General features: G+C 35.8%; 2 protein-coding genes across 3 annotated transcripts; both read left to right on the forward strand.

The window, feature by feature from the left end:
- The first annotated feature begins 7,007 nt into the window (after positions 1–7,007).
- On the forward strand, positions 7,008–7,840 carry LOC110586194 (transcription factor BTF3-like). Of its 2 annotated transcripts, XM_044919436.1 has the most exons (2): positions 7,008–7,501; positions 7,559–7,605. In XM_044919436.1, exons 1-2 carry the CDS (start codon positions 7,117–7,119, stop codon positions 7,603–7,605), a joined length of 432 nt encoding a protein of 143 aa, XP_044775371.1. In that variant the 5' UTR covers positions 7,008–7,116. The 2 variants fall into 2 exon arrangements, with proteins under 2 accessions (XP_044775371.1, XP_044775370.1); XM_044919435.1 differs by having other exon boundaries at positions 7,008–7,840.
- A 3,715-nt stretch (positions 7,841–11,555) lies between these two features.
- On the forward strand, positions 11,556–12,494 carry LOC110586170 (olfactory receptor 8B3-like). Its single transcript, XM_021696347.1, has one exon. It carries the CDS (start codon positions 11,562–11,564, stop codon positions 12,492–12,494), a length of 933 nt encoding a protein of 310 aa, XP_021552022.1. The 5' UTR covers positions 11,556–11,561.
- The last annotated feature ends 13,703 nt before the right edge of the window (positions 12,495–26,197 follow it).

Raw genomic sequence — 26,197 nt, forward strand, 5'->3', positions numbered from 1 at the left:
GATTCTTTTTTTTTTTTAAAGATTTTATTTATTTATTTGAGAGAGAGAATGAGACAGAGAGAGAGCATGAGAGGGGGGAGGATCAGAGGGAGAAGCAGACCCCCCGCCGAGCAGGGAATCCGATGGGGGACTCGATCCCGGGACTCCAGGATCATGACCTGAGCCGAAGGCAGTCGCTTAACCAACTGAGCCACCCAGGCGCCCCTAGATAAGATTCTTTTAAAAGGCTAGAGTTTTAGAACAAATATTGTCATTTGAATGTTTTATTTGGTACAATTATAACAGCACTCCATTCAGTCTTAAGGGTTAACTTAAGTGTTAGCAAATTAACACACTCCTTGCTTACTGAATTAAGTCCCTTGATCTGTAACAGAACTAATTTATTTTCTTGAGATTTGCAGACCACTGGTCTTGGGGGATGAAAGACCAGAACTTTCCCAGGCCTCAGAGGCCAGCAAGTCTATTTGAAGCCACATTGGCTTTCTGATTAGCTTAGCAATCTTTTAGCAAAATGTTTTTCTTTTTTAAAGTCACACAAATGACTTTACCAACCTTCCCTTGTGCATCTGTAGACCTTTGCATCCTTTGCAGAAAGAACAGAATACTCTTGCACAACCATGCCTGGGTACCAAGGAGCCAGCCCTTCTTGCACATTATAATATTTGTAAGTAAAATTGTTTAAAGCCTAATATCTTTAAAATTAATATAGTAAGACAATTCAGTGTAAAATAATTTCAGAATATATTTCATTTGGTAACTTTTTAAAAGATATGGATATTATCATATACTTATTTATTATCCTCCTGTTTTATCATAGTTGCTCCATAAACAATTTAAATTGGAAAATTTTTATTTACTTATGTTCAACCCATATGCTAAAGGCATATCAAATCTTTGTTATATATAAAAACTTAGTTATATTAATTATAATCTGCCTTAATTAGATTAACATTAACCTAAAAGGGTCCCATGGTTTAACTAACAAAAAAAACATGAAGTAAGAAATCTTAGAAACTTACTGTTTTGGTGCTCATGTAAAGGTGCCTGTTCATCAACCAGGTTCTTTCCATCACCTAAAGGAATTGAAATGTTTTCAGGTCCATGATTTGCCCTAGCTCTGAGGTGGACTTACTAATGAAAACGTTTTTAAATTTTTTTTTAAACATTTTATCTATTTATTTTGATGGAGAGAGAGAGAGAGAACACAAGCAGGGGAAGTGGGAGAGGGAGAAGCAGGTCTCCCACTGAGCAAGGAGCCTGATGCAGAGCTCGATCCCAGGACCCTGGGAGCATGACCCAAGCCGAAGGCAGATGCTTAATGACTGAGCCACCCAGGCGCCCCAAGTTTTTAAATTTTTTAAAACAAAAGTTCTCATTCTTTCTCCTTCATGATACAAGTTGGGACAGAACTATCTAAACACTGTATAGTAGACAGTATAGCAAATGGTTAAGGTTAAGGTAGTTAGGACAATCATATTTGTCCTTGAACAGTTGGAGTTTCAGTGTGATTGCTCTGGCATGTTGTAGCCTATAAAGGGGTTTCTGGGAGATCAAGAATAAAAGAAGTCTGATGTGATTGCCCTTCTATGGCTTTGGCAAGCAGTAAGAATGAGACAAAATGGTAGTCACTGCTCCATTTTAAAAGCCCAGCCAAAGAGGTGCTCTACCATCTGGTTGCCAGCTAAAGCAGCTACATATAGGGGAAGACAGTACCCACTGTGGGCAAGAGGCCCATGGAGCTGCTGAAGGAATTTTGTTTTAGGTGCCCAGGAGCACCTATAGGTGCTGTTGTTTGTGGTAGTGGAAGGCCAGGCAGGGAATCCTGAATTTGCTCAAGGAACATGCCCAAGGTGTTCCCCCATTTCAGATACTTCTGATGATTTCCAGCTGATGTATCCTGTTAGTACCATTTAAGCTAGTGTGATTGCTCTAGGAATGTACAAGCCTTCTGAAAATTAGGGCTTCTTTGTTATTTTGAAGCATTTGAAATGAAAACATACAATTGGCTCTAAATTGCTTTAACATTAAATTTCTCTATGAAAGAAAAAAGCTCTTTCATTATTTGAATGATTTTAGTTGTAAACTTTTGAATGGTTTAAAAAATGATTTCAAACTGTGTTACCTTCATATTCAGTAATGTTTGGTATGGTGATTGTAAAAAAATTTATGGCTATAATTATTAAAAATTCTTGATCAGTAATTGCTGTTTAATTCACAAAACATAATAGAAAAATATATGTTCCAATCTGCCCTGCCCCTGCAGTCTCTTGTGAAGCCACCCTGTCCAACACACTCTTGGCAGGAGTCCATCCAAATCAGTGCCATAAGCATGGAAGTATGCAAATAGCCCTAACATGGGACAGTACCTCTCCAAATGACTCCTGCCTTGGTGAGAGGAGAAGATAAACACACACACCAGTTCAGTGGTGGCTCCAGCAGTGGGCTGGGGGCAGTTATGTGATCTGATGGCAGCTGTGCCTACCAATGAAAGCTTCTCAGGGAACAACACCAGGAAAGTGCCTGCAGTTCCATATAACTGCACCACTGGCAAAGGCTGGATCTGACCCAACTCAAGCCCAAGGTGGCCCCCAGACTGGCCCATGAACAACAGGACTAAACCCTGCTCACAACTGGCAAGGAGAGCCATTGCAGACAACTGGACTGAAGGCAAACATGCCTGAGCCACAACAGTAGAGTAAAACACAGAGGAGGTAACACACAGCAGGTTAACACACAACAGGTAAAAACGCAGAGGAGATACTCCTGAAGTGCCAAGTTCTAGTGAACAGGGGACATTGCACTGCAGAGCATTACAGGGCCTCTTCTTCATAAGGTCACTACTTTCCAGAGCAGGAGACATAGCTGAATTTCCCAAAACATAGAAACAGATACAGAGAGTTAGACAAAATGAGTAGACAGAGGAATTTGTCCCAAATGAAAGAACAGGACAAAATTTCAGCAAAAGAGCTAAATGAAGTGGAGATAAGTAATAAGCCTGATAAAGAATTTAAAATAATGATAATGAAAATACTCATTAGACTTGAGAAAAGAATGGAGGATCTCAGTGAGTCCCTCAATAAAACAATAGCAAATCATAAAAAAGAACCAGAGATGAAGAACTCAACTGAAATTAAAAATAGACTAGAGAAAGCAGAAGAATGGATCAGTGATCTGGAAGACAGAATAATGGAAAGCAGTCTAGCTGAACAGGGGAAAGAAAAAAGGATAATAAAAAAATGAGAATAGATTAAGGGAAATCAGCAACATCATCAACCATAATAACATTTGTATTTTAGGGATTCCAGAAGGAGAAAAGAGAGAAAAGGGGGCAAAAATTTATTTGAATAATAACAGCTGAAAAATTCCTGAATCTGGGGAAGGAAACAAATCTAGATCCAAGTGGCACACAGAACCCCTCAAAAAATCAACCCAAGGTGGTCCACACCAAGATACATAGTAATTAAAATGGTAAAAAGGTAATGATAAAGAGAGAATTTTAAAGGCAGGAAAAACAAAACAAAACAAAAGCAAAAACAAGAAAAACCCGCCAAAACCAGTTACATACAAGGAAAACCCTATAAGGATATTAGCTGATTTTTCAGCAGAAACATTGAAGGCTAGAAGGGCATTTCATGACGTATTAAAATACTGAAAGAAAACAACCTGCAGTCAAGAATACTCTATCCAGCAAGACTATCTTTCAGAATAGAAAGAGAGATGAAGAGTTTCTCAGACAACAAAAGTTAAAGGAATTCATGAGCACTAAACCAGCCCTCCAAGAAATATTAAAGGGGACTCATGGATTATAAAGGAAAGACCATAAACAGGAGTAAGAAAAGTGGGAAGCACAAAAGTAGTAAAGTAAATATATCTATAAAAATCAGTGAAGGAATTAATAAGATAAAAGTAGGTCAAGCATGACACCATCTACCTAAAACAGATGGTGGGGGAGAGGAGTAAAAATTTAGTGCTTTGGGGGTGGGGGGATGCGTTAGCCTGGTGATGGGTATTAAAGAGGGCACATACTGAATGGAGCACTGGGTGTTATACGCAAACAATGAATCATGGAACACTACATCAAAAACTAATGATGTAATGTATGGTGATTAACATAACATAATAAAAAAAAACTTAGTGCTTTTAGAATGGGTTCAAACTTAAGCATCCATTAACTTAATACAGACTACTATATGCATAAGATGTTATATACAAACCTGATGGTAACCACAAATCAAAAATCAATAATAGATATGCAAAAAATAAAGAGAAAGGAATCCAACTATATCACTAAAAAAAGCCAGCAAACCATGAGAAAAGAGAGCAAGGGAACAGAAAAGAACTACAAAACAACCATAAAACAAGTAATAAAATAAAACAAATGAAACAAGTAATAAAATGGCAATAAGTACATACCTGTCAATAATTACTTTTAATATAAATGGATTAAATGCTTCAATCAAAAGACATAGGGTCCATTCATCTGATGCAACCATCAAAAGGAATGAAATCTTGCCATTTGCAATGACATGGATGGAACTGGAGGGTATTATGCAGAGCGAAATAAGTCAATCAGAGAAAGACATGTATCATATGATCTCACTGATATGAGAAATTCTTAATCTCAGGAAACAAAATGAGGGTTGCTAGAGTGGTGGGGGGTGGGAGGGATGGGGTGGCTGGGTGATAGACACTGGGGAGGGTATGTGCTATGGTGAGCACTGTGAATTGTGTAAGACTGTTGAATCACAGACCTGTACCTCTGAAACAAATAATACATTATATATTAAAAAAAAAAAAAAAGAAGATAACAGGAAGGGAAAAATGAAGGGGAATCAGAGGGGGAGATGAACCATGAGAGACTATAGACTCTGAGAAACAAACTGAGGGTTCTAGAGGGGAGGGGGTAGGGGGATGGGTTGGCCTGGTGATGGGTATTAAGGAGGGCATGTACTGGATGGAGCACTGTGTGTTATACACAAACAATGAATCATGGAACCCTACATCAAAAACTAATGATGTAATGTATGGTGATTAAGATAACATAATAAAAAAAAACTCTAAAAAAAAAAAAGACATAGGGTGACTGAATGGAAAAAAAGTAAGACCCGTCTATATGCTGCCTACAAGGGACTCACTTCAGACCTAAAGATGCATACAGATTGAAAGTGAAGGGATAGAGAAGCATTTATTATGCAAATGGAAGTGAAAAGAAAGCAAGGGTAGCAATACTTGTATCAGACAAAATAGACTTTAAAACCAAGACTGTAATAAGAGACAAAGAGGGACACTACGTAATAATAAATGGAACAATTCAACAAGAAGGTATAACAATTGTAAATATTTGTGCAACCAACATGGGAGCACCCAAATACGTAAAGCAGCTATTAAGAAATAAAGGGGGGCACCTGGGTGGCTCAGTCGTTAAGCGTCTGCCTTCGGCTCAGGTCATGATCCCGGGGTCCTGGGATCGAGTCCCACATCGGGCTCCCTGCTCCGCGGGAAGCCTGCTTCTCCCTCTCCCACTCCCTCTGCTTGTGTTCCCTCTCTTGCTGTCTCTCTCTCTGTCAAATAAATAAAATCTTTTAAAAAAAAAGAAATAAAGGAAATAATTAATAGTGATACGATAATAGTAAGGGACTTTAACACCCCCACTTATGTCAATGGATAGATCATCCAAACAGAAAATCAATAAGGAAACAGTGGCTTTGAATGACATATTGGACCATATGGATCTAACAGATATATTCAGAACATTCTGTCTGAAAAGAGTGGAATACATATTCTTTTCAAGTGCACATGGAACATTCTCCAGAATAGATCATACATTAGGCCACAGAACAAGTCTCAACAAATTAAAAAAGACTGAAGTCATGCCATGCATCTTTTCTGACCAAAACACTATGAAACTGATCATCAACCAGAAGAAAAAAATCTGGAAAGACCACAAATATATGGAGGTTAAATAACATGCTGCTAAAAAAATGAATGAGTCAACCAAGACCTCAAAGAGGAAATAAAATAAATGGAAACAAATGAAAACAAAAACACGATGGTCCAAAACCTTTGGGCTGCAGCAAAAGCTGTTCTAAGAGTGAAGTTTATAGCAATACAGGCCTACCTCAAGAAGCAAGAAAAATCTCAAATAAACAACCAAATGTCATACCTAAAGGAGCTAGAAAAAGAAGAACAAACAAAACCCCAAACCAGTAAAGAAGTAATAAAGATTACAGCAGAAATAAATGAAATAGAAACTAAAAAACAATAGAACAGATAAATGAAACCATGAGCTGATTCTTTGAAAAGATCAGCAAAATTGATAAACCTTTAGCCAGACTCATTTAAGAGAGAGAGAGAGAGGAAGAGAGAGAGAGAGAGAGGAGTCGGACAAAATCAGAAATAAAAGAGGAGAAAGAACAACCAACACCACAGAAATACAAAGGAATATAAGAGAATATTATGAAAAATTATATGCTAAAAAATTGGAAAAACTAGAAGAAATGGAAAAAATTCCTAGAAGCATATAACCTCCTAAAACTGAAGCAGGAAGAAATCGAAAATTTGAACAGACTGATTACCAGCAATGAAATAGAATCGATGATCAAAAAACTCCCAACAAACAAAAGTCCAGGACCAGATGGCTTCACAGGCAGATTCTACCAGACATTTAAAGAAGAGTTAATACCTATTCTTCCTCAAACTCTTCCAAAAGATAGAAGAAGAAACACTTCCAAATCCATTCTACAAGGCCAGCATTACACTGATATCTAAGCCAGGTAAAGACACTACAAAAAAAAAAAAAGAGAACTACAGGTCAGTATCTGATGAACATAGATGCAGAAATCCTCAACAAAATATTAGCAAAATGAATCCAACAGTACGTTAAAAAAAATCACCACAATCAAGTGGGATTTATTCCTAGGATGCAAGGTGGTTAAATATTCACAAAACAACCAACATGATGCATCACATCAACAAGAGATAGGATAAAAACTGTATCCTCGCTCTAGCTGCCATCTTGCGTCCCCGCGTGTGTGCTCCTAATCTCAGCTGGTCCGCCCGAGACCCCCTGAGCGCCAACCCTATTCCCCCGCGCGGTCCCATTTCCGCTCCAACAAGATGAAAGAAACTATCATGAACCAGGAGAAACTCGCCAAACTGCAAGCACAAGTGCGCATTGGTGGGAAAGGAACTGCTCGCCGAAAGAAGAAGGTGGTTCATAGAACGGCTACAGCAGATGATAAAAAACTTCAGTTCTCCTTAAAGAAGTTAGGGGTAAACAATATCTCTGGTATTGAAGAAGTGAATATGTTCACAAACCAAGGAACAGTGATCCACTTTAACAACCCCAAAGTTCAGGCATCACTGGCAGCGAACACTTTCACCATTACAGGCCATGCTGAGACAAAGCAGCTGACAGAAATGCTACCCAGTATCTTAAACCAACTTGGTGCAGACAGTCTGACTAGTTTAAGAAGACTGGCTGAAGCTCTGTCCAAACAATCTGTGGATGGAAAAGCACCACTTGCTACCGGAGAGGATGATGATGATGAAGTTCCAGATCTTGTGGAGAATTTTGATGAAGCTTCCAAGAATGAAGCAAACTGAATTGAGTCAACTTCTGAAGAACATAAAACTTGAAGAAGTTACTGGGAGCTGCTATTTTATATTATGACTGCTTTTTAAAACTTTGTTCGTGGATCTGATAAAATCTAGATCTCTAATATTTTTAAGCCCAAGCCCCTTGGACACTGCAGCTCTTTTCAGTTTTGGCTTATACACAATTCATTCTTTGCAGCTAGTTAAGCTGAAGAAGCCTGGGAATAAAGTTTGAAACAAGGTTAATAAAAAAAAAAAAAAACTGTATCCTCATTTCAATATGCAGAAAAAGCATTTGACAAAGTACAGCATCCATTCATGATAAACACTCTGAATAAAGTAACAGCTAACATCAGCTAACATTATACATGATGGTGAAAAACTGAGAGCTTTTCCTCTAAAATCAGGAACAAGACAAAGATGTCTACTCTCATCACTTTTATTCTACATAGTACTGGAAGTCCTAGCAATGGCAATCCAACAAGAAAAAGGAATACAGAGCATCCAGATTGGTAAGGAAGAAGTAAAACTTTCACTATTTGTAGATGACATGATATTACATATAGAAAACCCTAAAGATTCCACCAAAAAACTATTAGAACTGATAAATGAATTCAGTATGGTTGCAGGATACAAAATCAACATGCAAAATCCATTTAATTTCTATACACTAATAATAAAGTAGCAGAAAGAGAAGTTAAACAAACCAATCCCATTTATGATTACACCAAAAATAATAAAATACTTAAGAATAAACAACAAAGGAGGTGAAAGACCTGTTCTTTCACTATAAAACATTAATGGAAGAGATTGAAGATGACAAAAACAGTTACAAGACATTCCGTGCTCATGGATTGGGAGAACAAATATTGTTAAAATGTCCATACTACTGAAAGCAATCTGCAGATTTAATGTAATCCCTATCAAAATATCAACAGCATTTTCCACAGAACTAGAACAAATAATCCTAAAATTTGTATGGAACCACAAAGACCTCAAGTATCCAAAACAGTCTTGAAAAAGAAAAACAAAGCTGGAGGTATCACAATTCTAGATTTCAGGTTATACTATAAATCTATAGTAATCAAAACAATATGGTACTAGCATAAAAATAGAAACATAGATCAATAGAACAGAATAGAGACCCCAGAAATAGATTTACAATTATATGATCAATTAATCTATGACAAAGGATGCAAGAATATGCAATGGAAAAACACAGTCTCTTTAACAAATGGGGTTGAGAAAACTGGACAGCTACAGAAAAAAAAGAAAAGAAAAGAAAAAAAGAGAAAGAAACCTTCTTATACCGTACACAAAAATGCACTCAAAATGGATTAGAGACCTAAATATGAGGCCTGAAACCATAAAAATCCTAAAAGAGAGCACAAGGAATAATTTCTCTGACATTGGCCATAAAAACATCTTTCTAGGTATGTTTCTTGAGGCAAGGGAAACAAAAGGAAAAATAAACTATTGGGACTACATCAAAATAAAAAGCTTCTGCACAGCAAAGGAAACAGTCAACAAACAAAAAGACAACCCACTGAATGGAAGAAGATATTTATAAATGATATATCCAAAAAGGGGTAAGTATCCAAAAAAAAGAGTAAGTATCCAAAACATATAAAGAACTTATATAATTCAACACACACAAAAAAATCCAATTTAAAAATGGGCAGAAGACATGAGCAGACATTTCTCCAAATGAAGACAATATAGATGGCCAACAGACACATAAGTTCCTCAACATCACTTATCATTCACTCATGTGAAGTGAGGAATATCACCTCACACCTGTCAGAATGGCTAAAATCAACAACACAGGAAACACCAGGTGTTGGTGAGTTTGTGGAGAAAGGGGAACTCTCATGCACTGTTGGTGGGAATGCAAACTAGTGCAGTCACTGTTGAAAACAGTATGGAGGTCCCTCAAAAAGTTAAAAATAGAATTACCTTATAATCCAGTAATTCCACTACTGGATATTTACCCAAAGAATACAAAAACACTAATTTGAAAAGTTATATGAACCCCTGTTATTTATAATAGCTAAAATATGAAAGCAACCCAAGTGTCCATTGATAGATGAAAGAAATGGTATGTATATACAATGGAATATTAGTCATAAAAAAGGATGAAATCTTGCCATATACAACAACACGGTTGTATCTACAGGGTATAATGCTAAGTGGAATAAATCAGTCAGACAGACAAATACCATATGATTCACTCATATGTGGAATTTAAGAAACAAAATAAAACAAATTGAGAAAAAAAGAGGTGAAATAAAAAAATCAGACTCTTAGCTAGAGAACAAACTGATGGTTACCAGAGGGGAGGTGGATGGGAGGATTGGTGAAATAAATGAAGGTGATTAAGAGTACACTTATTGTGATGAACACTGAGTAATGTATAGAATTGTTGAATCACTATACCTGAAACTAATAAAACTGTACCTCAATTATACTGGAATTAAAAAAATAAAAAATAAAAAATAACTTTAAAAGCGAGAAAGGCATTATCCTTTTGGAGTTAACCCAGGAGAAACAACAATTGAATTGAATTACTGCAATATTTGAAATATTTCAGGTAAAGAAATAAAGAAGCCTGTAGGCAGAATCTATGGAAAATTTTCATTTAAGATATGGGAAGAAAGAGAGAAAGAACCTATGCAATAGATTTTCCGTAAGAGATGAAGATGATAGGAAGATAGGAGTTTATTTTTGCTTCTACCTTGGAGGATGTACAATCCTTAGAGTGAAGTGTAAACTTGATTAGATTTTGAGTCCCTAAGGAACTAAATAGAGATTGTGGTTCTGAGTGTAAACACAATCAATCCCCTATTTCTCTTTTACGCATAGAATCTATTCCTTGGGGAAGAGCCTGAGCAAACTTCTACCCTGTTTTTATAATCAAGTGCACTTTATCATTCAACTCACATTCAGTCTTCTGTGTCTTTTATCAAGTAGCAAATGTGATAATAATAAAGACTATTTTTCTCTGCCACTTGAGACTCAGTTATAATCAGAAGTTATGATTTATAGTCCAGAAATATTTGAAGAGCATATTTGAAATTAAGTCTGGGCTAAATCCTTTTAGAATTAAAGGAACCAAAGTTTAGAGCCTGAAATTGCCTTTCCAAGACCACAGGGGTAAATACCAAGGATAAGGAAGCACCGACGTTTTTTGGCCTAAGGAGGGTGAGTGTCTGAATTCTGTTTATATCAGTGTCCTTGTTTTGAGATGGAGGTCCAAAAATCTAAGATAAGCCCCTTTCTTTCCCATTTATGTAGTCCTGAGACTCAAATGAAACTGGCAGGAGAATATGCTTCAGGGGGATAAGAGAATGTTTGGAGATCAGGGGGTACAGTGGATGCAGTATCTCAGTAGTTCCCTCTCCATGGGTGGAACTCTCAATCTTCTAGATTTATGGCTTTTTCTCTACGACATGTGGCAGTAACTCAACCTTCCCTAGACTCTGGTTCCTTAGTGTTGGATTAGGAATAACATTCATGGTTCCCAACCCACCAAGTCTAATCTGGTTCATTAGAGGCTAGCTTTAGGTTATTAGGATCTCTGCCTCCAATTTTGCTGGTGAGAAGGTTCAAGTGAATGAAGAAATTGTGCAATCAGAGAAGGATGATTCTGTCCTGGGCCATGCTTCTTCTTACTTACCCTTGGTTTTCCAGCAGTCACATTTGCATGTGGCAGCACTGGCCTTTCCTCCACAGGCTAAGTTCGTGATGCCCTTTGCTATATTTACTTCATTAAGACTCTAGTAAGGGAAAGTCCTGTCACGTAGTCTCATGCCAATGGAAAAGGCAGATTCTATGTGTCCAGGTTGGCTAGTCTCAGACATTCCTAGTGTACACGCTCCCTTATAAGATGGGATATTACAGGAAGAGCTGAGTTTTTCTGTAATGCAACCCATTTCTCCTGTGTCCACAGATCCCACTGGAGAAGAATGACTCCTGGAAATGCTTCTTTTGTGACTGAATTCATTCTGATGGGGCTAACAGACCTATCAGACCTCCAGCTCCCCCTGTTCTGCCTGTTTCTAGTCATGTATGTGTTCACTGTGTTGGGAAATTTGGGCCTGATAACTCTAATTGGGCTGAATTCACGCCTCCACACCCCCATGTACTTTTTCCTCTTCAATTTGTCCTTCATAGACCTCTGTTATTCTTCTGTGTTTACACCCAAAATGCTGATTAACTTCACATCAAAGAAGAATATTATCTCCTACAGGGGGTGCATGATCCAGCTTTACTTTTTTTGTTTTTTTGGCATTTCTGAAGCTTATGTGCTGACATCAATGGCCTATGATCGCTATGTGGCCATCTGTAACCCACTTTTGTATAATGTTGTCATGTCCCCTAAAGTGTGTTCCAGCCTTATGCTTGGTTCATATTTGATGGCATTTTCAGGTGCGATGGCCCACACAGGATGCATGCTGAGACTGACCTTCTGTGATGCAAACACCATCAACCATTATTTTTGTGATATTCTCCCTCTGCTCCAGCTCTCCTGCACCAGCACTTATGTCAATGAGCTGGTGGTTTTCATTGTGGCGGGCATCAGTGTGATTGTACCCAGTGTCACCATCTTTGTCTCTTATGGTTTCATCCTCTCCAGCATCCTGAGCATCAGCTCCACCGAGGGCAGGTCCAAAGCCTTCAGCACCTGCAGTTCCCACATAGTTGCTGTTTCTTTCTTCTTTGGATCAGGTGCATTTGTGTATCTTAAACCATCTTCTGTTGGGGGTATGGATGAGGAAAAAATCTCTTCTGTCTTTTATACCAATGTGGTTCCCGTGATGAACCCTTTCATTTATAGCTTGAGGAACAAAGATGTTAAAATTGCTCTGAGTAAAACCCTCATTAGGAGAAAGTTTTGATCACAGTCAGTGTTTCTGTGCAGATAGTCATGGGGCAGGGCGATTCCATGTGTTTATTTACAATATTTTTAGTGGTAGTCTCCTTATCCTATTACTTTCTCACTGTGGTAAAGGAAATTTGAGTCTTCTCTCTATTTGGTTCTAATTTTTTTTAGGGTTGGTCTGCTTCCTTTCAACATCATTTTTGCAACTTTAATTCCTTTCTCTCATTTTTCCTATTTAAGAATAACATCAAGGAATAAATTCATCTTTTTTATTGTAATTAATGGACTTTTTTTCTCCTGGATAAAGGTGAATGATTCTGCAAATGATCAATAAAATAACACCAGTGTGACCTTGTGCATTGTGGGGTTTCTTAACTGCCATCTCTAAGGTTCTATTGGAAGCATGATTCACATAATGTCTGTTTACTCTTTTCTTTCAGTTCTACTGTGGGCAGGAATATGACTCCTTCAAATGCCAGTGTTTCACAATTACAGCAGATTCCATAACAACTATCAATTTTACTCCACTTTGCAGATGTAAACCCTATACATTAAGTTTATTTTAACAGACATTTCATATTTACTTCTCTACATTCAAAGTCACACATAATAGATTGTCAATATATATTGAGGTTACTGAATACTTAAAGTCACGCAGCTTTTCATGAAGAATTCTAGAATAAGCTATTAGCTGCCTAATTTCAAGTCAACTACTCTTTTTTAGTATATTTTCTTTAAAAAAAAAAAAAAGATTTATTTTAGAGAGAGAGCACATGTGTGCATGAGTGGGAGGAGGGGCAGAGTGCAGAGCCCAACATTGGGCTTGATCTCACATTAGATTATGACCTGAGCTGAAACCAAGAGTCTGATTGCTTAACTGACTTTTACCCTGGTGCCCCATTTCTAGTATACTTTCTAATTCATTTTATTTTTATTTTAGTAAACATGAAATATGAGAAAACATTTCCATTTTGAATGCTGACTTTTTTTGTAAGAAAAAAATGTGAAATATCTTTAGGGTCTTGTAATTTAAAAAACAAGACACAGGAGAAAAATTTTCCAGGAACATGCCATTAGTGTATGACCCAAAGAGATACATGGCCAATAAATGAGAGCTCCTTCAGTAGGGAATAGACAATGAGATTTTAAAACTGTATTTCATTCTGAATTTGTAACCTATTCCATAGAGCTGTCATTATCCTTCACTATCCATAAAGTTTTCATTAAAACTTATTATACACAATGACCATATATTAATAGTGGTCTTGGGAATGAAGACCAACGGCTATGGCCTCATTTGTGGGGAACCAGGTAGAGCGAGGACAGCATCTTAAGGAGATAAAATAATGAATGCTAGTCAAAACTCAAGTTGGCAGGCTCAGTCGGTTAAGTGTCTGCCTTTGGCTCAGGTCATGATCCCAGGTCCTGGGATCAAGCTCCACATCGGGCTCCCTGCTCAATGGGGAGCCTGCTTCTCCCTCTGCCTGCTGCTCCCCCTGCTTGTGCTCTCTCTCTCTCTCTGTCAAATAAATAAATAAAATATTAAATAAATAAATAAATAAAACCCCCTCAATTTGGGATGAGGAATAGAAAGTAAAATGAGAAAAGAAATCTTTGGATAACTTTTCTTTCAGGAAGGCTCCAGAATATTATGTGGATGACAGGATTTCTATGGATAGAATAAAAGCTTAAGTTATTTGATATTTAAAAAGTTAAACTCACAGGACTGCTGGGTCCTAGGGACAGTAACATCACTCCTGTTTTTGGTGGCTTCCATATGCTACTCCCATATGGATTTTGAAGTACAAAAACCTCAAATTACAGCTGGGAGAACAATGACAATTTGAAAGAACTATGTAATGAGTAAATTAAATTGTGATGGTGTCCTTTCTGTAATGGGATTTTGGCTTGTTTTTCTTTTGAGAGAATGGGCAAAACAATGATCACTCAAAAATCCTTAATATGACATGTGAAGTGACAATTTAAACGTGTTCTAAGATAACTTTAATAACATTTACTATGTTACTGTTTTCTAATCTCCACTCAATATTTAGGTATTTTGAAAGTTAGCATAGTTAGATTGTTGACTTGTTTGTTTTTGAGGTGTTTGGCATTGCTAAATGGCATTGACTTGTGGTTTTTAAATGGCCACTCATTCCCCCATCTTCTGACTTCAATATTAATAAGCTTGATTTTTACTTAACTATTTATATGAAGTAGCTGATCTTGGGTGGAATTTTCATTTTGCTTTTCTTTTACTAACTGTTTTAATAAAATTGTTTTCCCTATTGGAAAAAAATATTTATAGCTGTGGAATTTAGAATAGTTTGTAGACATTGCAAAGGTGCATTCAGTCTTTATGTATTTTATCACTATTTTGAGGTGGCCCAAAGAGTGGATTTAAAAGTCATTAATCTTTCATTTGACGACACTCAAATACAAATGAAATCTGTTTCAATTTCAGAAAAAAATATTCTTCAAAATTAGGTTCCATTCTTTCAGATTATTTTGGAAACCATCAAAAAAACAGATATAAAGACAGATTGTAAAATTTAAGGGTGGTAAAGTTTTAATAGAGGCAATTTAGTTTTTCTAATTTTTTTTCAGTTAATGCATTTAAGTACTATAAAGCGGTTTGTACTTCTTCCAGGGGGAAGAATATATCAGAGAAAACAAGGCAGGTGTTTTACATACACAGCATAGGGTTATCCTTTGTAGTTTTATATTCTATTTGTTATATGAAATGTGATAAAAGGGGTTTTGAGAAAAAGTATAATTCTATTGAAATTGTCACAGCTGAGAGTCAAATAGGTAAGTTATAGGGTTCACCTGTGCCTGTGTATTAGGAAAGGGATTTTTCTAATTTAGTGTGAAAGCTTGGACTTTCTGAGTTGTAACAAAAAATGGTCCTCTTAGATAAACCATAGAGAAAATTTCCTGATTACATGCTAAATTTGTTTAATGGGAACTTTCTGTAAATGACCTACTATTGTAGGGTTAGGTTTGGAATGGGCATGACCAGTGTGTGCTGTGGTTAAGGATTGATGAAAGCCAGAAATAAAAGGGGTTTTAGTCTATTACCTCTTTAATTCCTGAACCCAAGCTTTGTAGAACTCCACTCTTCTTTATACTGTCTCCCTACACACACACACACACACACACACACACACACACACACGCAGTGTATTCAAGTCTTACAGTTTATGAGATTTCTACCTAACATCTATTGCATGGCATGCAACCCACTTTTAATCTATGCAAGAACATTCAGGTACATGGTTCCTGTTTTCAGCTCCAGTGAGGCAGGGCTGAGTAGGAAATGCTGCTGAATCCTGCAAGAGGAAATGGTTATTGCTTCAATCATTCATTTAATTATGTAAAAACAACAACCACAACAGCAAACATGTTTATACCTGCTAAGTGTTTAGTGATGTGTGCAATGTATGGTATGTCACAAACATAAATAAAGTAGAAGGATAGAACACAGAGAGTTACGTGCTACACACAGATAGAATCTAAAATCAGTCTTATATAGTCAAAACTATTATTAAAAATTAATTATGGTGAATCAGTGTCCATGTTGGGGACTGTCATGGTATTTTTCCATTAGTCTGGTGCAGTTGGTTTTTATCCCTAGCATTGGGACATTTCACTGTACATTCAGCTGAGTTCCAGATGAAGTAGTGGTTTATATGCAGGGCTCTGTGGTAAAAAATATGTATATTTGAACATTAAAATCACTCTGTGTGCAGTGTTACTGTTTTCTCTGTGCTGTTACATCTGTCAGTCCATGTCCTCCTCACGGAAGAACTGGGAGGTCAATAGGGAAGGGGATCCAGTTTCCAGCTCATAGATGATGAAACTGATTCTCACAGATTTTGTGGCTTATTCCCAATCACAATTTATAAATGGTAGAAGTTGAGTTGAGGATCTGGGTGTTTTGATTCTAAACCTATCAGAATTTTACAAATTATACAAAATTTACCATTCTTTTAAAACCAGTAAAACATGAACAGTGGTTTTAGTGAATTAAAATGTCTCAGAACACAAATAACAGCAAAGTATTCAAAGAAGAAAATGTCCAGAAAGTGTCTTTCACATTTCATTGACAGTATGGATTGGTTCACACAGAAGAAATCAGAGGAGGTCAAATAACACTTCCAAAGTAATCCATAACAGTCCAGGGCAGAGACAATCCCTTTACCACACTTGAAGAATTTCCACTGGTATCTGAGGGAAGAGGAAGGTCAATGTACGATCCCATTGTATAGATTTGTAGAAAGTGATATGTCACTATGTTTAGGGTAATGGTAATGAGGATATAGTTCTTATTCCATATAATATGATTTCATTTTCTTCACCATTTCTACTTTTTTCATACAGTCTTTTTATTTTTAAAGACCTTCTTCAGTCATTATTTTTAATAGCTCTGTGATGAAAAGAATTTGGGAATATAGAAATATGAAATATTTAGGCATAGAGAAAATGAAGGAAAGACATTAACAGGCAAGTCATAGAAAAGCAAATTGCAAAGCTTTACAAATTTATGAATGAATGCTCAAGCTCATTAATATTTAGTGGAATACAATTTAGAAATGCTAGGAGAAGAAATATAGTTTCATATATTATCTGTGGGAATATGAATTATAATAGTCTTTGGGAAACCCAATATATAAACTTATATATTAAAATGAAAGACAATAGTCTGGGAACTTATCTCACTGAAATAAAGTTACTGTCATATAAAGATATATGTATAATAGTGATGGCATTGATTTTATGATGAAAAATTGGAAGATAGTGAATTTCCATCACTAGGCAGCAGGTGGATAAGTTTTGATATATCCACAGCATATAACATTGAAATAATTTCAGTGAAATATTTTTAAATGACAAAGCAATAGGTTAACAAAAATGTTTCTTTGTAAATATAGGACATGGCTCCTATGAATGCATTGGAATGTATGAGCAAGTAGGGAACCGTGAGAGGGTGTGTGCTAGGTTTAAACATGAACAAATGTCATTGATGAGGAGAGCTGTACACGGAAAGGGAGTGCTGAGAAAAAGAAAAGAGGAATCTGGGAGAATGGCAAAGTACAATGCACCAGGAATCTGTCTCTCCTCCTGAACAAAAATTGCAGTGCAGACTCTGCCTGATATAACTATTTTGGAACTCTGGAGTCTACTGAAGGCTTGCAATTTCCAGGAAAGTCTTGGGTGGTAAATTGCAGTTAATTTTGGGCAATTTCAGCTCTTAGTATAGTAGAAGCTGCCATCCTTCACTCTTCAGCTTTGTGGCAGGCAGCCATTCATGTCTCCAGAATCAGCTTGCATTCAACTCACAGGAGCTAGAGTGGGTAAATAAGACCCTGTACTCCAAATACTGGGGAACCATGCTCTGATTGATGATTGCTACTTCCCGATTTCTCAGGTGCAGATAAAAATGTGGGCAGTGTTTGTTGTTGCACTCCTCAACTGTGGCAAGCTCCTTCTCTTCTTGTTGAATTGACTTTGAGTAGATTTAAAGAGCGGTGCCCTTTTTCACCTTTTGTTTGTTTGTTTGTTTTCACCCTTTGAGAGCCAGTTATTAAAAATCTAGGACTTTCAAAAGCAGTTGTATACACAGCGAAATTAGAAACTCACTGCACATGTACAGGGAGAGGGGCAGGGTCTGAAAAACCTGAAAAGACCTTAAGTTAACACCTCAGACTGACCCTTGGCACAGATACACTCTACAATAGTTAAAAAACAACAACAACAACAAAAAATAAAACAAACAACAACAAAACAGTAAACCCTGGTGAAGGGAAAGAATCTGATTTCTAGAGTTACCATATTATTAGATTCATATGTTCAGTTTTCAACAAGAAATCACAAAATGTACAAAGAAACAGGTTTGGGCCCTTCAAAGAAATAGCAAATCAACAGAAACTGTCCCTGAAAAAGGCTTCATGGCAGATCTATTAAACAAAGACTTTAAAATAACTGTTTCAGGAGGCTGAAATATGTAAAGGAAGATGGGGAGAGAGTCAATAAAACAATAAAAAACAAAATGGAAATACCAATAAAGACACAGAAAACCTAAAAAGAAGCCAAAAAAGAAATTCTGGACCTGAAAATTGCAATAACTGTAATGAAAAATTCACTAGAGCAATTCAAAGGCATATTTGAACAGGCAAGGAAAGGATCAGTGAACTTAAAAGTAGAACAATGGAGATTATCAAATCTGAGGGACAAAAAGGAAAAAGATTGAAGAAAAGTGTATAGAATCTAAAAGATCTGTGTGATAACATCAAGCTCATCAACATACTCATTGTGAGAGTCCAGGAGAAGAGAAAGTGTCAGAATATCTGAAGAGAAAATGACTTAAAACTTCCCAAGTATGATGAACATCATGAATGTAAACATCTAAGAAACCCATTGAATTTTAAGAAAGATGACCTCAAAGGAACTCACACCTAGACACATGGTAATTAAACTTTTGCAAGACAAAACAAAGGGAGAATCTTGATAGTAGCAAGAGAGAAATGACACATCACATAAAAGAGACCATTAGCAAACTTAGCAGATTTCTCATCAGAAACTTTGGAGGCAAGAAGGCAGTGGATTAATATGTTCAAAGTACTAAGTAAATCTCTCAAAAAACTGTCAACCCAGAATCCTGTACCCAACAAAACTTTTCTTCAAAAATGAGGAAGAAATTAAGACATTTCCAGATACACAAAAGCTTAAAGAGTTCATTGTCTTGTAATAAATGCTTAAGGGAGTCCTGTAGTGTGAAATGAATACTACATAGTAACTTTAAGCCACATAAAGAAATGAAGTTTTCAATTAATGTAAGTACATGGGCAATTTTAAAAAAGGTAGTGTCATTATAAAAATAGTATGTAACTCCACTTTTTTTTCTACATGATTTAAGAGACAAGTACATTAAAAAATAAGTAAAAGTCTAAAAGCTAGTATTATTGTAACTTTGGTTTGTAACTCCACATATTATTTCCTACATAATTTAAGATAGTAATGCATGTAAATTAATTATTAATTTACGTTTTGGGTGTCATATAACAAAGATGTAGTTTTGTGATCTCAATCACTGAAAGGAGGTTGTACGGATATAAAAGCACATAATTCTTACATGTTATTGAAGTTAAATTGGTATAAATTCAAATAAGAGTATTATAATGGTAGGATATTCAATATAATTAATCTCCATGGTAACCACAAAGAAATATTTATAGAGTATTCCCAAAAGAAATGAAAAATATTTAAACCTTTTAGTACAAAAGGTAACTAAACAACAACAAAAGAGTACTGTAGGAAATATGGTACAAAAAGCTATAAGACAAATGGAAAACAAATAGTAAAATGATAGAAGTAAATCCCTCCTTATCAGTAATTATTTCAAATATAAATAGATTAAGACCTCCAAACAAAAAATAGAGATAGGAAGAATGGATTAAAAAAAAAAAGGAATTCAACTATATGCTGTATACAAGAGACTCTCCTTAGGCCCAAAGACCCTAATAGGTTGAAAGTGAAAGGAAGCCAAAGATTTTCTGTGAAAATACTAACCAAAGTAGAGCAGGAGTGGCTATACTGATATAAAACAAATAGACTTTTAATAAAAGAACTTTGCAAGATAACAAACAACACTACAGAAATACAAAGGATTATAAGAGAATACCATGAAAATTTATATGCCAACAAATTGAACAACCTAGAAGAAATAGATAAATTACTAGAAACATAATCTCCCAGAATTGAATCAGGAAGAAATAGAAAATTTGGACAGAGCAATTACCAGTAATGAAATTGAATCAGTAATCAAGTAACTCCCAACAAACAAAAGTCTAGGACCAGACAGCTTCACAGGTTCTACCAAACATTTAAAGAAGAGTTAATACCTATTCTCAAACTATCCCAAAAAAGAGAAGAGAAAGGAAAACTTCCAAATTCAGTCTACAAGGCCTGCATTATCCTGGTACCAAAACAAGATAAAGACACTACAAGAAAAACAAAACAAAACAAAACATAGATGCAAAAGTCCTCAACAAAGTATTAGCAAACTGAATCCAATAATACATTAAAAAAATCATTCACCATGATAAAGTGGGATTTATTCCCAAGAAGCAAGGGTGGTTCAATATTTGTAAATCAATCAGTGTGATACATCACATCAGTAAGAGAAAGGATAAAAACCATATCATTTCCATACATGCAGAAAAAGCATTTGACAAAGTACAACCATTCATGATAAAAACTCCCAAAACAGTAGGTTTGGAAGGAATATTCTTCAATATAATCAATGCCCTATGAGAAACTGCAGCTGACATCAGATTTAATGGCAAAAAACTGAGAACTTTACCCCTAAGATTGGGAAAAAGATAAGGATATCTCACGACTTTTATTTCACATAGTACTGGAAGTCCTAGGGCAACAATTGGACAAGAAAAAGGACTAAAAGGCATCCGCATTGATAAGGAAGAAGTAAAACTTGCACTATTTGTAAATGACATGATACTATATATAGAAAATCCTAAAGACTCCACCAAAAATCTACTAGAACTGATAAATGAATTCAGTCAATTTGCAAGATACAATATCAATGTACAGGAACCTGTTGCATTTCTATACACTAATGATTAAAAATCAGAATAGGAAATTAAGAAGCAATCTTATTTACAATTGCATCAAAAATAATAAAATACCTAGGAATAAACTTAACCAAGAAAGTGAAACACCTGTACTCTGAGAACTATAAAACATTGATGTAAGAAATTGAAGATGACACAAACTAATGGAAAGATATTCTATGCTCCTAGATTGGAAGAAAAATATTGTTAAAATGTCCATACTACTCAAAGCAATCTATAGATTTAATGCAATCCCTATAAAAATACCAACAGCATTTTTCACAGACCTAGAATAAATAATCCTAAAATTTGTATGGAAACACAAAAGACCCTGAATAGCCAAAACAATCTTGAAAAAGAAAAACAAAGCTGGAGGTATCACAATTCTAGATTTCAAGTTATGTTACAACACTGTACTAATCAAAACAGTATGATACTGGCACAAAGATAGACACATAGATCAATGGAACAGAATAGAAAGCCCAGAAACAAACCAATGATTATATTGTCAATCTTTGGCAAAGGAGTCAAGAACATGAGATGGGAAAAAGATAGTCTTCAACAAAGGGTGTTGGGAAAACTGGACAGCTACATGCAAAAGAATGAAACTGGACCACTTTCTTGTAACATACACAAAAATAAACTCAAAATGGGTTAAAGACTTAAATATGAGACCTGAAACCATAAAAATCCTGGAAGGGAACACAGGTAGTAATTTTTGACTTCCACCATAGGAACATTATTCTAAATATGTCTCCTGAGTCAAGAGAAGCAAAACAAAAAATAAGTTGTTGGGACTACATTAAAATAAAAATCTGCACAGTGAAGGAAACAGTCAACAAAACTAAAAGGCACTACTGCATGGAGCACTGGGTGTTATACGCAAACAATGAATCATGGAACACTACATCAAAAACTAATGATGTAATGTATGGTGATTAACATAACATAATTAAAAAAAAACTAAAAGACAACCTATGGAATGGGAGAAGATATTTGCAAATGACATATCTGATAAAGGGCTAATATCCAAAATATATAAAGAACTTATACAACTCAACACCTAAAAAAACAATCTGATTAAAAAATAGGTGAATAGACATTTTCCCAAGGAAGACATACAGATAGCCAGCAAACACATGAAAAGATGCTTAACATCACTGATAATCAGGGAAATGCAAATCAAAACCACAATGAGATATCATTTCACACCTGTCAGAATGGCTAAAATCAACAACACAAGAAACAGCAAGTGTTGGCAAGGATGTGGAGAATAAGGAACCCTCATGCATTATTGGTTAGGAATGCAAACTGGTACAGCCACTGTGAATGATAGTATGGAGTTCCCTCAAAAAGTTAAAAATAGAATTACCCCATGATCCAGTAATTGCATTACTGGATATTTATCAAAAAAATACAAAAACACTAATTTGAAAGAATATATGCACCTCTGTATTTATTGCAGCATTATCTACAATAGCCAAATTATGGAAGCAGCCCAAGCGTCTATCAAAAGATGAATGCATAGGGGTGACTTGGTGGCTCAGTCATTAAGTGTCTGCCTTTGGCTCAGGTCATGATCTCAGGGTCCTGGGATCAAGCCCCACATCAGGCTCCCCACTCTGCTGGAAGCCTGCTTCTCCCTCTCCCACTCCCTCTGGTTGAGTTCCCTCTCTCGCTGTGTCTCTCTCTGTCAAATAAATAAATAAATTTTTTTTTAAAAGATGAATGGATAAAGAAGATGTGGTGTGAATTGATTCAGAAAAAGCATTGGACCAAACTCAACATCCTTTCATGATAAAAATTTTCAACTGACTAAGACTAGAAGGAAAATACCTCAACAGAATAAAAGCTGTGTTTGAAATCTGGGAGCTTTTTCCTCAAAGGTCAGGGTCAAGGGAAGGACGCTCACTCTCACAGCCTCTATTCAACACAGCATTAGAATTTCTAGCCAGGACATTAGGCAAGAAATAGAAATAAATAGTATCCAAATTGGAAAAGAAGAAGGAAAAATATCTCTCTTCTCAAATGTTAAAATCTTATATGTAGAATATTCTAGTTGACAAAAAATTAAAACCACAAAGGAATTTAGGAAAGTAGCAGGATACAAAGTCAACACACAAAGTTCAGATGCCTTTATATACACTAATAACAAACAATCCTTAAGGGAAATTAAGAAAAAAACAGTTTCATTTATAGCAGCATCAAATAGGATCAAATACTTAACCAAGGAGATAAAAGACTTGTAAAATGAAAATGAAAAAACATTGCTGAAAGTAAATACGGAAGACATAAATAAATAGAAACATACTCTATGTTCAGAGGTTGGAAGACTTACTATTGTTAAGATGTTAATGCTGCCCAAAGTGATCTACAGATTCAACATGATTCAAATCAAAATTCCAATGACTTTTTTTTTTTTTTGCAGAAATAGAAAAACCCATCCTAAAATTCATACGGAAACTCAGGGACCCTGAACAGCCAAAACAATCTTGAAAAGGAGTAAAGCAGGAAGACTCATACTTCCTGGTTACAAAACTTACTACAAAGCTACAGTAATCAAAAGAGCGTGGTACTGGCATAAAGTTGAACAGAAAGACCAATGGAATACATGAGAAAACCCTGATTAATTCTTGCATAACATGGAAGATTTTTTTGTATATGACACCATAACAAAGGCAACAGAAGCAAAGGTAGATAAGTGGGATTATATCAAATAAAAAGCTTCTTCAGAGCAAAGGAAACAATCAGCAAAATGAAAGGCCAACCTACAGAATGGGAGGAAATACTTGTAAACCATCTATCTGTTAAAAAGTTATATCCAAAATATGCAACGAACACCTTAAACTCAATAGTAATAATAACACAAAAGAAATAACTCTATTAAAAAGTGGGCAAAGGACCCGAATACACATTTCTCCAAAGAAAGCATGTACATGGCCAACAAGTATATGAAAAGATGCTCAATATCACACTAATCACCGGGGAAATGCAAATGCAAACCCCAATGAGATATCACCTCATGTCTGTTAGAATGGCTATTATCAAAAGGACAATAGATAACAGGCATTGGTGAGTTTATAGGGCAAAAAAGGAAACCTTGTACAGTGTTGGTCAAACTGTACAAAGTTTCCTTTATGTAAGAAGAGTAAGTCCTGGAGATCTAATGTACACTAGTGTCACTATAGTTAACAATACTTTAGTGCATACTTTAAATTTGCTAAGAGGGTAGATCTGAGATGTTCTCACTATAAAATAAAGGTAACTATGTTAGGTGATAGATACTTTAACTTGATTGTGATGATTATTTGACACTGTTTACAAATATAAAATCAAGTCATTCATCTTAAATATATAAAATTATGGGGTGCCTGCGTGGCTCAGTCAGTTAAGCAGCTGCCTTCAGCTCAGGTCATGATCTCAGGCTCCTGAGATCGAGCCCCGAGTCCAGTTCCCTGTGCAGTGGAGAGTCTGCTTCTCTCTCTCCCTCTACTGCTCCCCCTGCTTGTGCTCTCTTGCTCACCCTCTCTCTTCAAATAAATAAATAAAATCTTAAAAAATATATATATATATATAATTATTATTTTAAATTATACCCTGTAAAGATGGAAAAGAATAACTTGGACTCAAATTCTTCTTTAGTTATACAGAGGCTGAATCATAGTTTCAAGATTTGCTTTCATGACAAAATTGTGGTTGCCCCAGATAATGGAGATCTATTGAAAGTTCTTGACGTAGGGAATAACAGATCTGAGCTTTCAGAGCTCATTCTAGCAGCAATTTAAATGGTAAAATAAGAGGGCATTTGTGGAAATCCTGGAAAATAATTAGGAGCCACTATAGTTTGGTAGTAGAGTTAAAATAAAACCTAAAAACTGCCTGAATTTGTGTGGTGGCTCAGGAAAGGGGTGGAGGTCATTGCGGTTATAGACTCTATTGCTTAGCATGTGGGATATATGGAAATATTCTGAAGGTTTGCAACCAGAGAACCACATCATTTTCAGAAATATTTATTGAGTTCCTAGTATGTACACTATATGTACTTAAATAAATTAGACAAAAATGATGGTTATAGAACTTATGATTTATTGGAGCACACAGGAATTAAAGGGAAAAATATCTGATGAGTGTGATGATGGAGGCTCTCTTGGAATTTATGAGAATCTATATAATGACAGCTGACATTAATTGACCATTTACCATGGGACAGGCACTGTTCCAGCCATTTTACTTACCATCATCATAACAATCAAAAGAAAATGGCATTATTTTTACCATTCCTATTTTACAATGAAAAATCAGAGGAAAAAAGAAATTAAGTAATTTACTTGGGGTTTTATTAGTAATAGTGAAGGTAGGATTCATGCACTCTCAAACTCTGTAGGTCCTATTATTTTGTGTGTGTGTGATGAGAAGAAATAGATGACCTCTTACTGAAATATTACAAAAAACTCAGCAGAATGGTCAGGTACACATTTCCAGTAGATGTTTAGAAGTAAAAACTCTAGAAGGAATATACGACATTGCAAGTTATTTTAGAGATATCTCAAGAAAGAGACAATTGACGTGAGATGCTCCCTTTTGAAAAATATCAGATAAAGGAATGAAGAATGCTGGAGGCAGAACCCTTGGAGAAAATTTTCCATTTAGGATATGGGAAGAAAGAGGGAAATAAACAGTGTAGTAGATTTCCCTTCAGAGATGAAGATGACAGGGAGATAGGAGTTCATTTTTGGCTCTGTCATGGAAGATGGACAATCCCTAGAGTGATGAGAAACCTAGAGTAAATTTGGAGTCCCTAAGGACCTAAAGACAGATGTGTGGTCTAGGGTGTAAATACAATCCTCTTCTTTCTCTTTTACATCTAGAATCTAATCCCAAGGGGAAGAGACTGAGCAAGCTTCTACTCTATTTATAAGCAGGTGCATTGTATCATTAAACTCACATTTAATCATCTGTATCTTATCAAGGGGCAAATGAGACAAAAATAGACTGTTTTCCTCTGCTGCTTGAGAGAACTCAAAGTCATAATCAGAAGTTATGACCTGTAGTTTGGAAAGGTTTCTAGGGCATACCTGGAATTAAG

Source organism: Neomonachus schauinslandi, chromosome 11 (assembly GCF_002201575.2).
Source record: "Neomonachus schauinslandi chromosome 11, ASM220157v2, whole genome shotgun sequence".
Classification (NCBI taxonomy): Eukaryota; Metazoa; Chordata; class Mammalia; order Carnivora; family Phocidae; genus Neomonachus; species Neomonachus schauinslandi.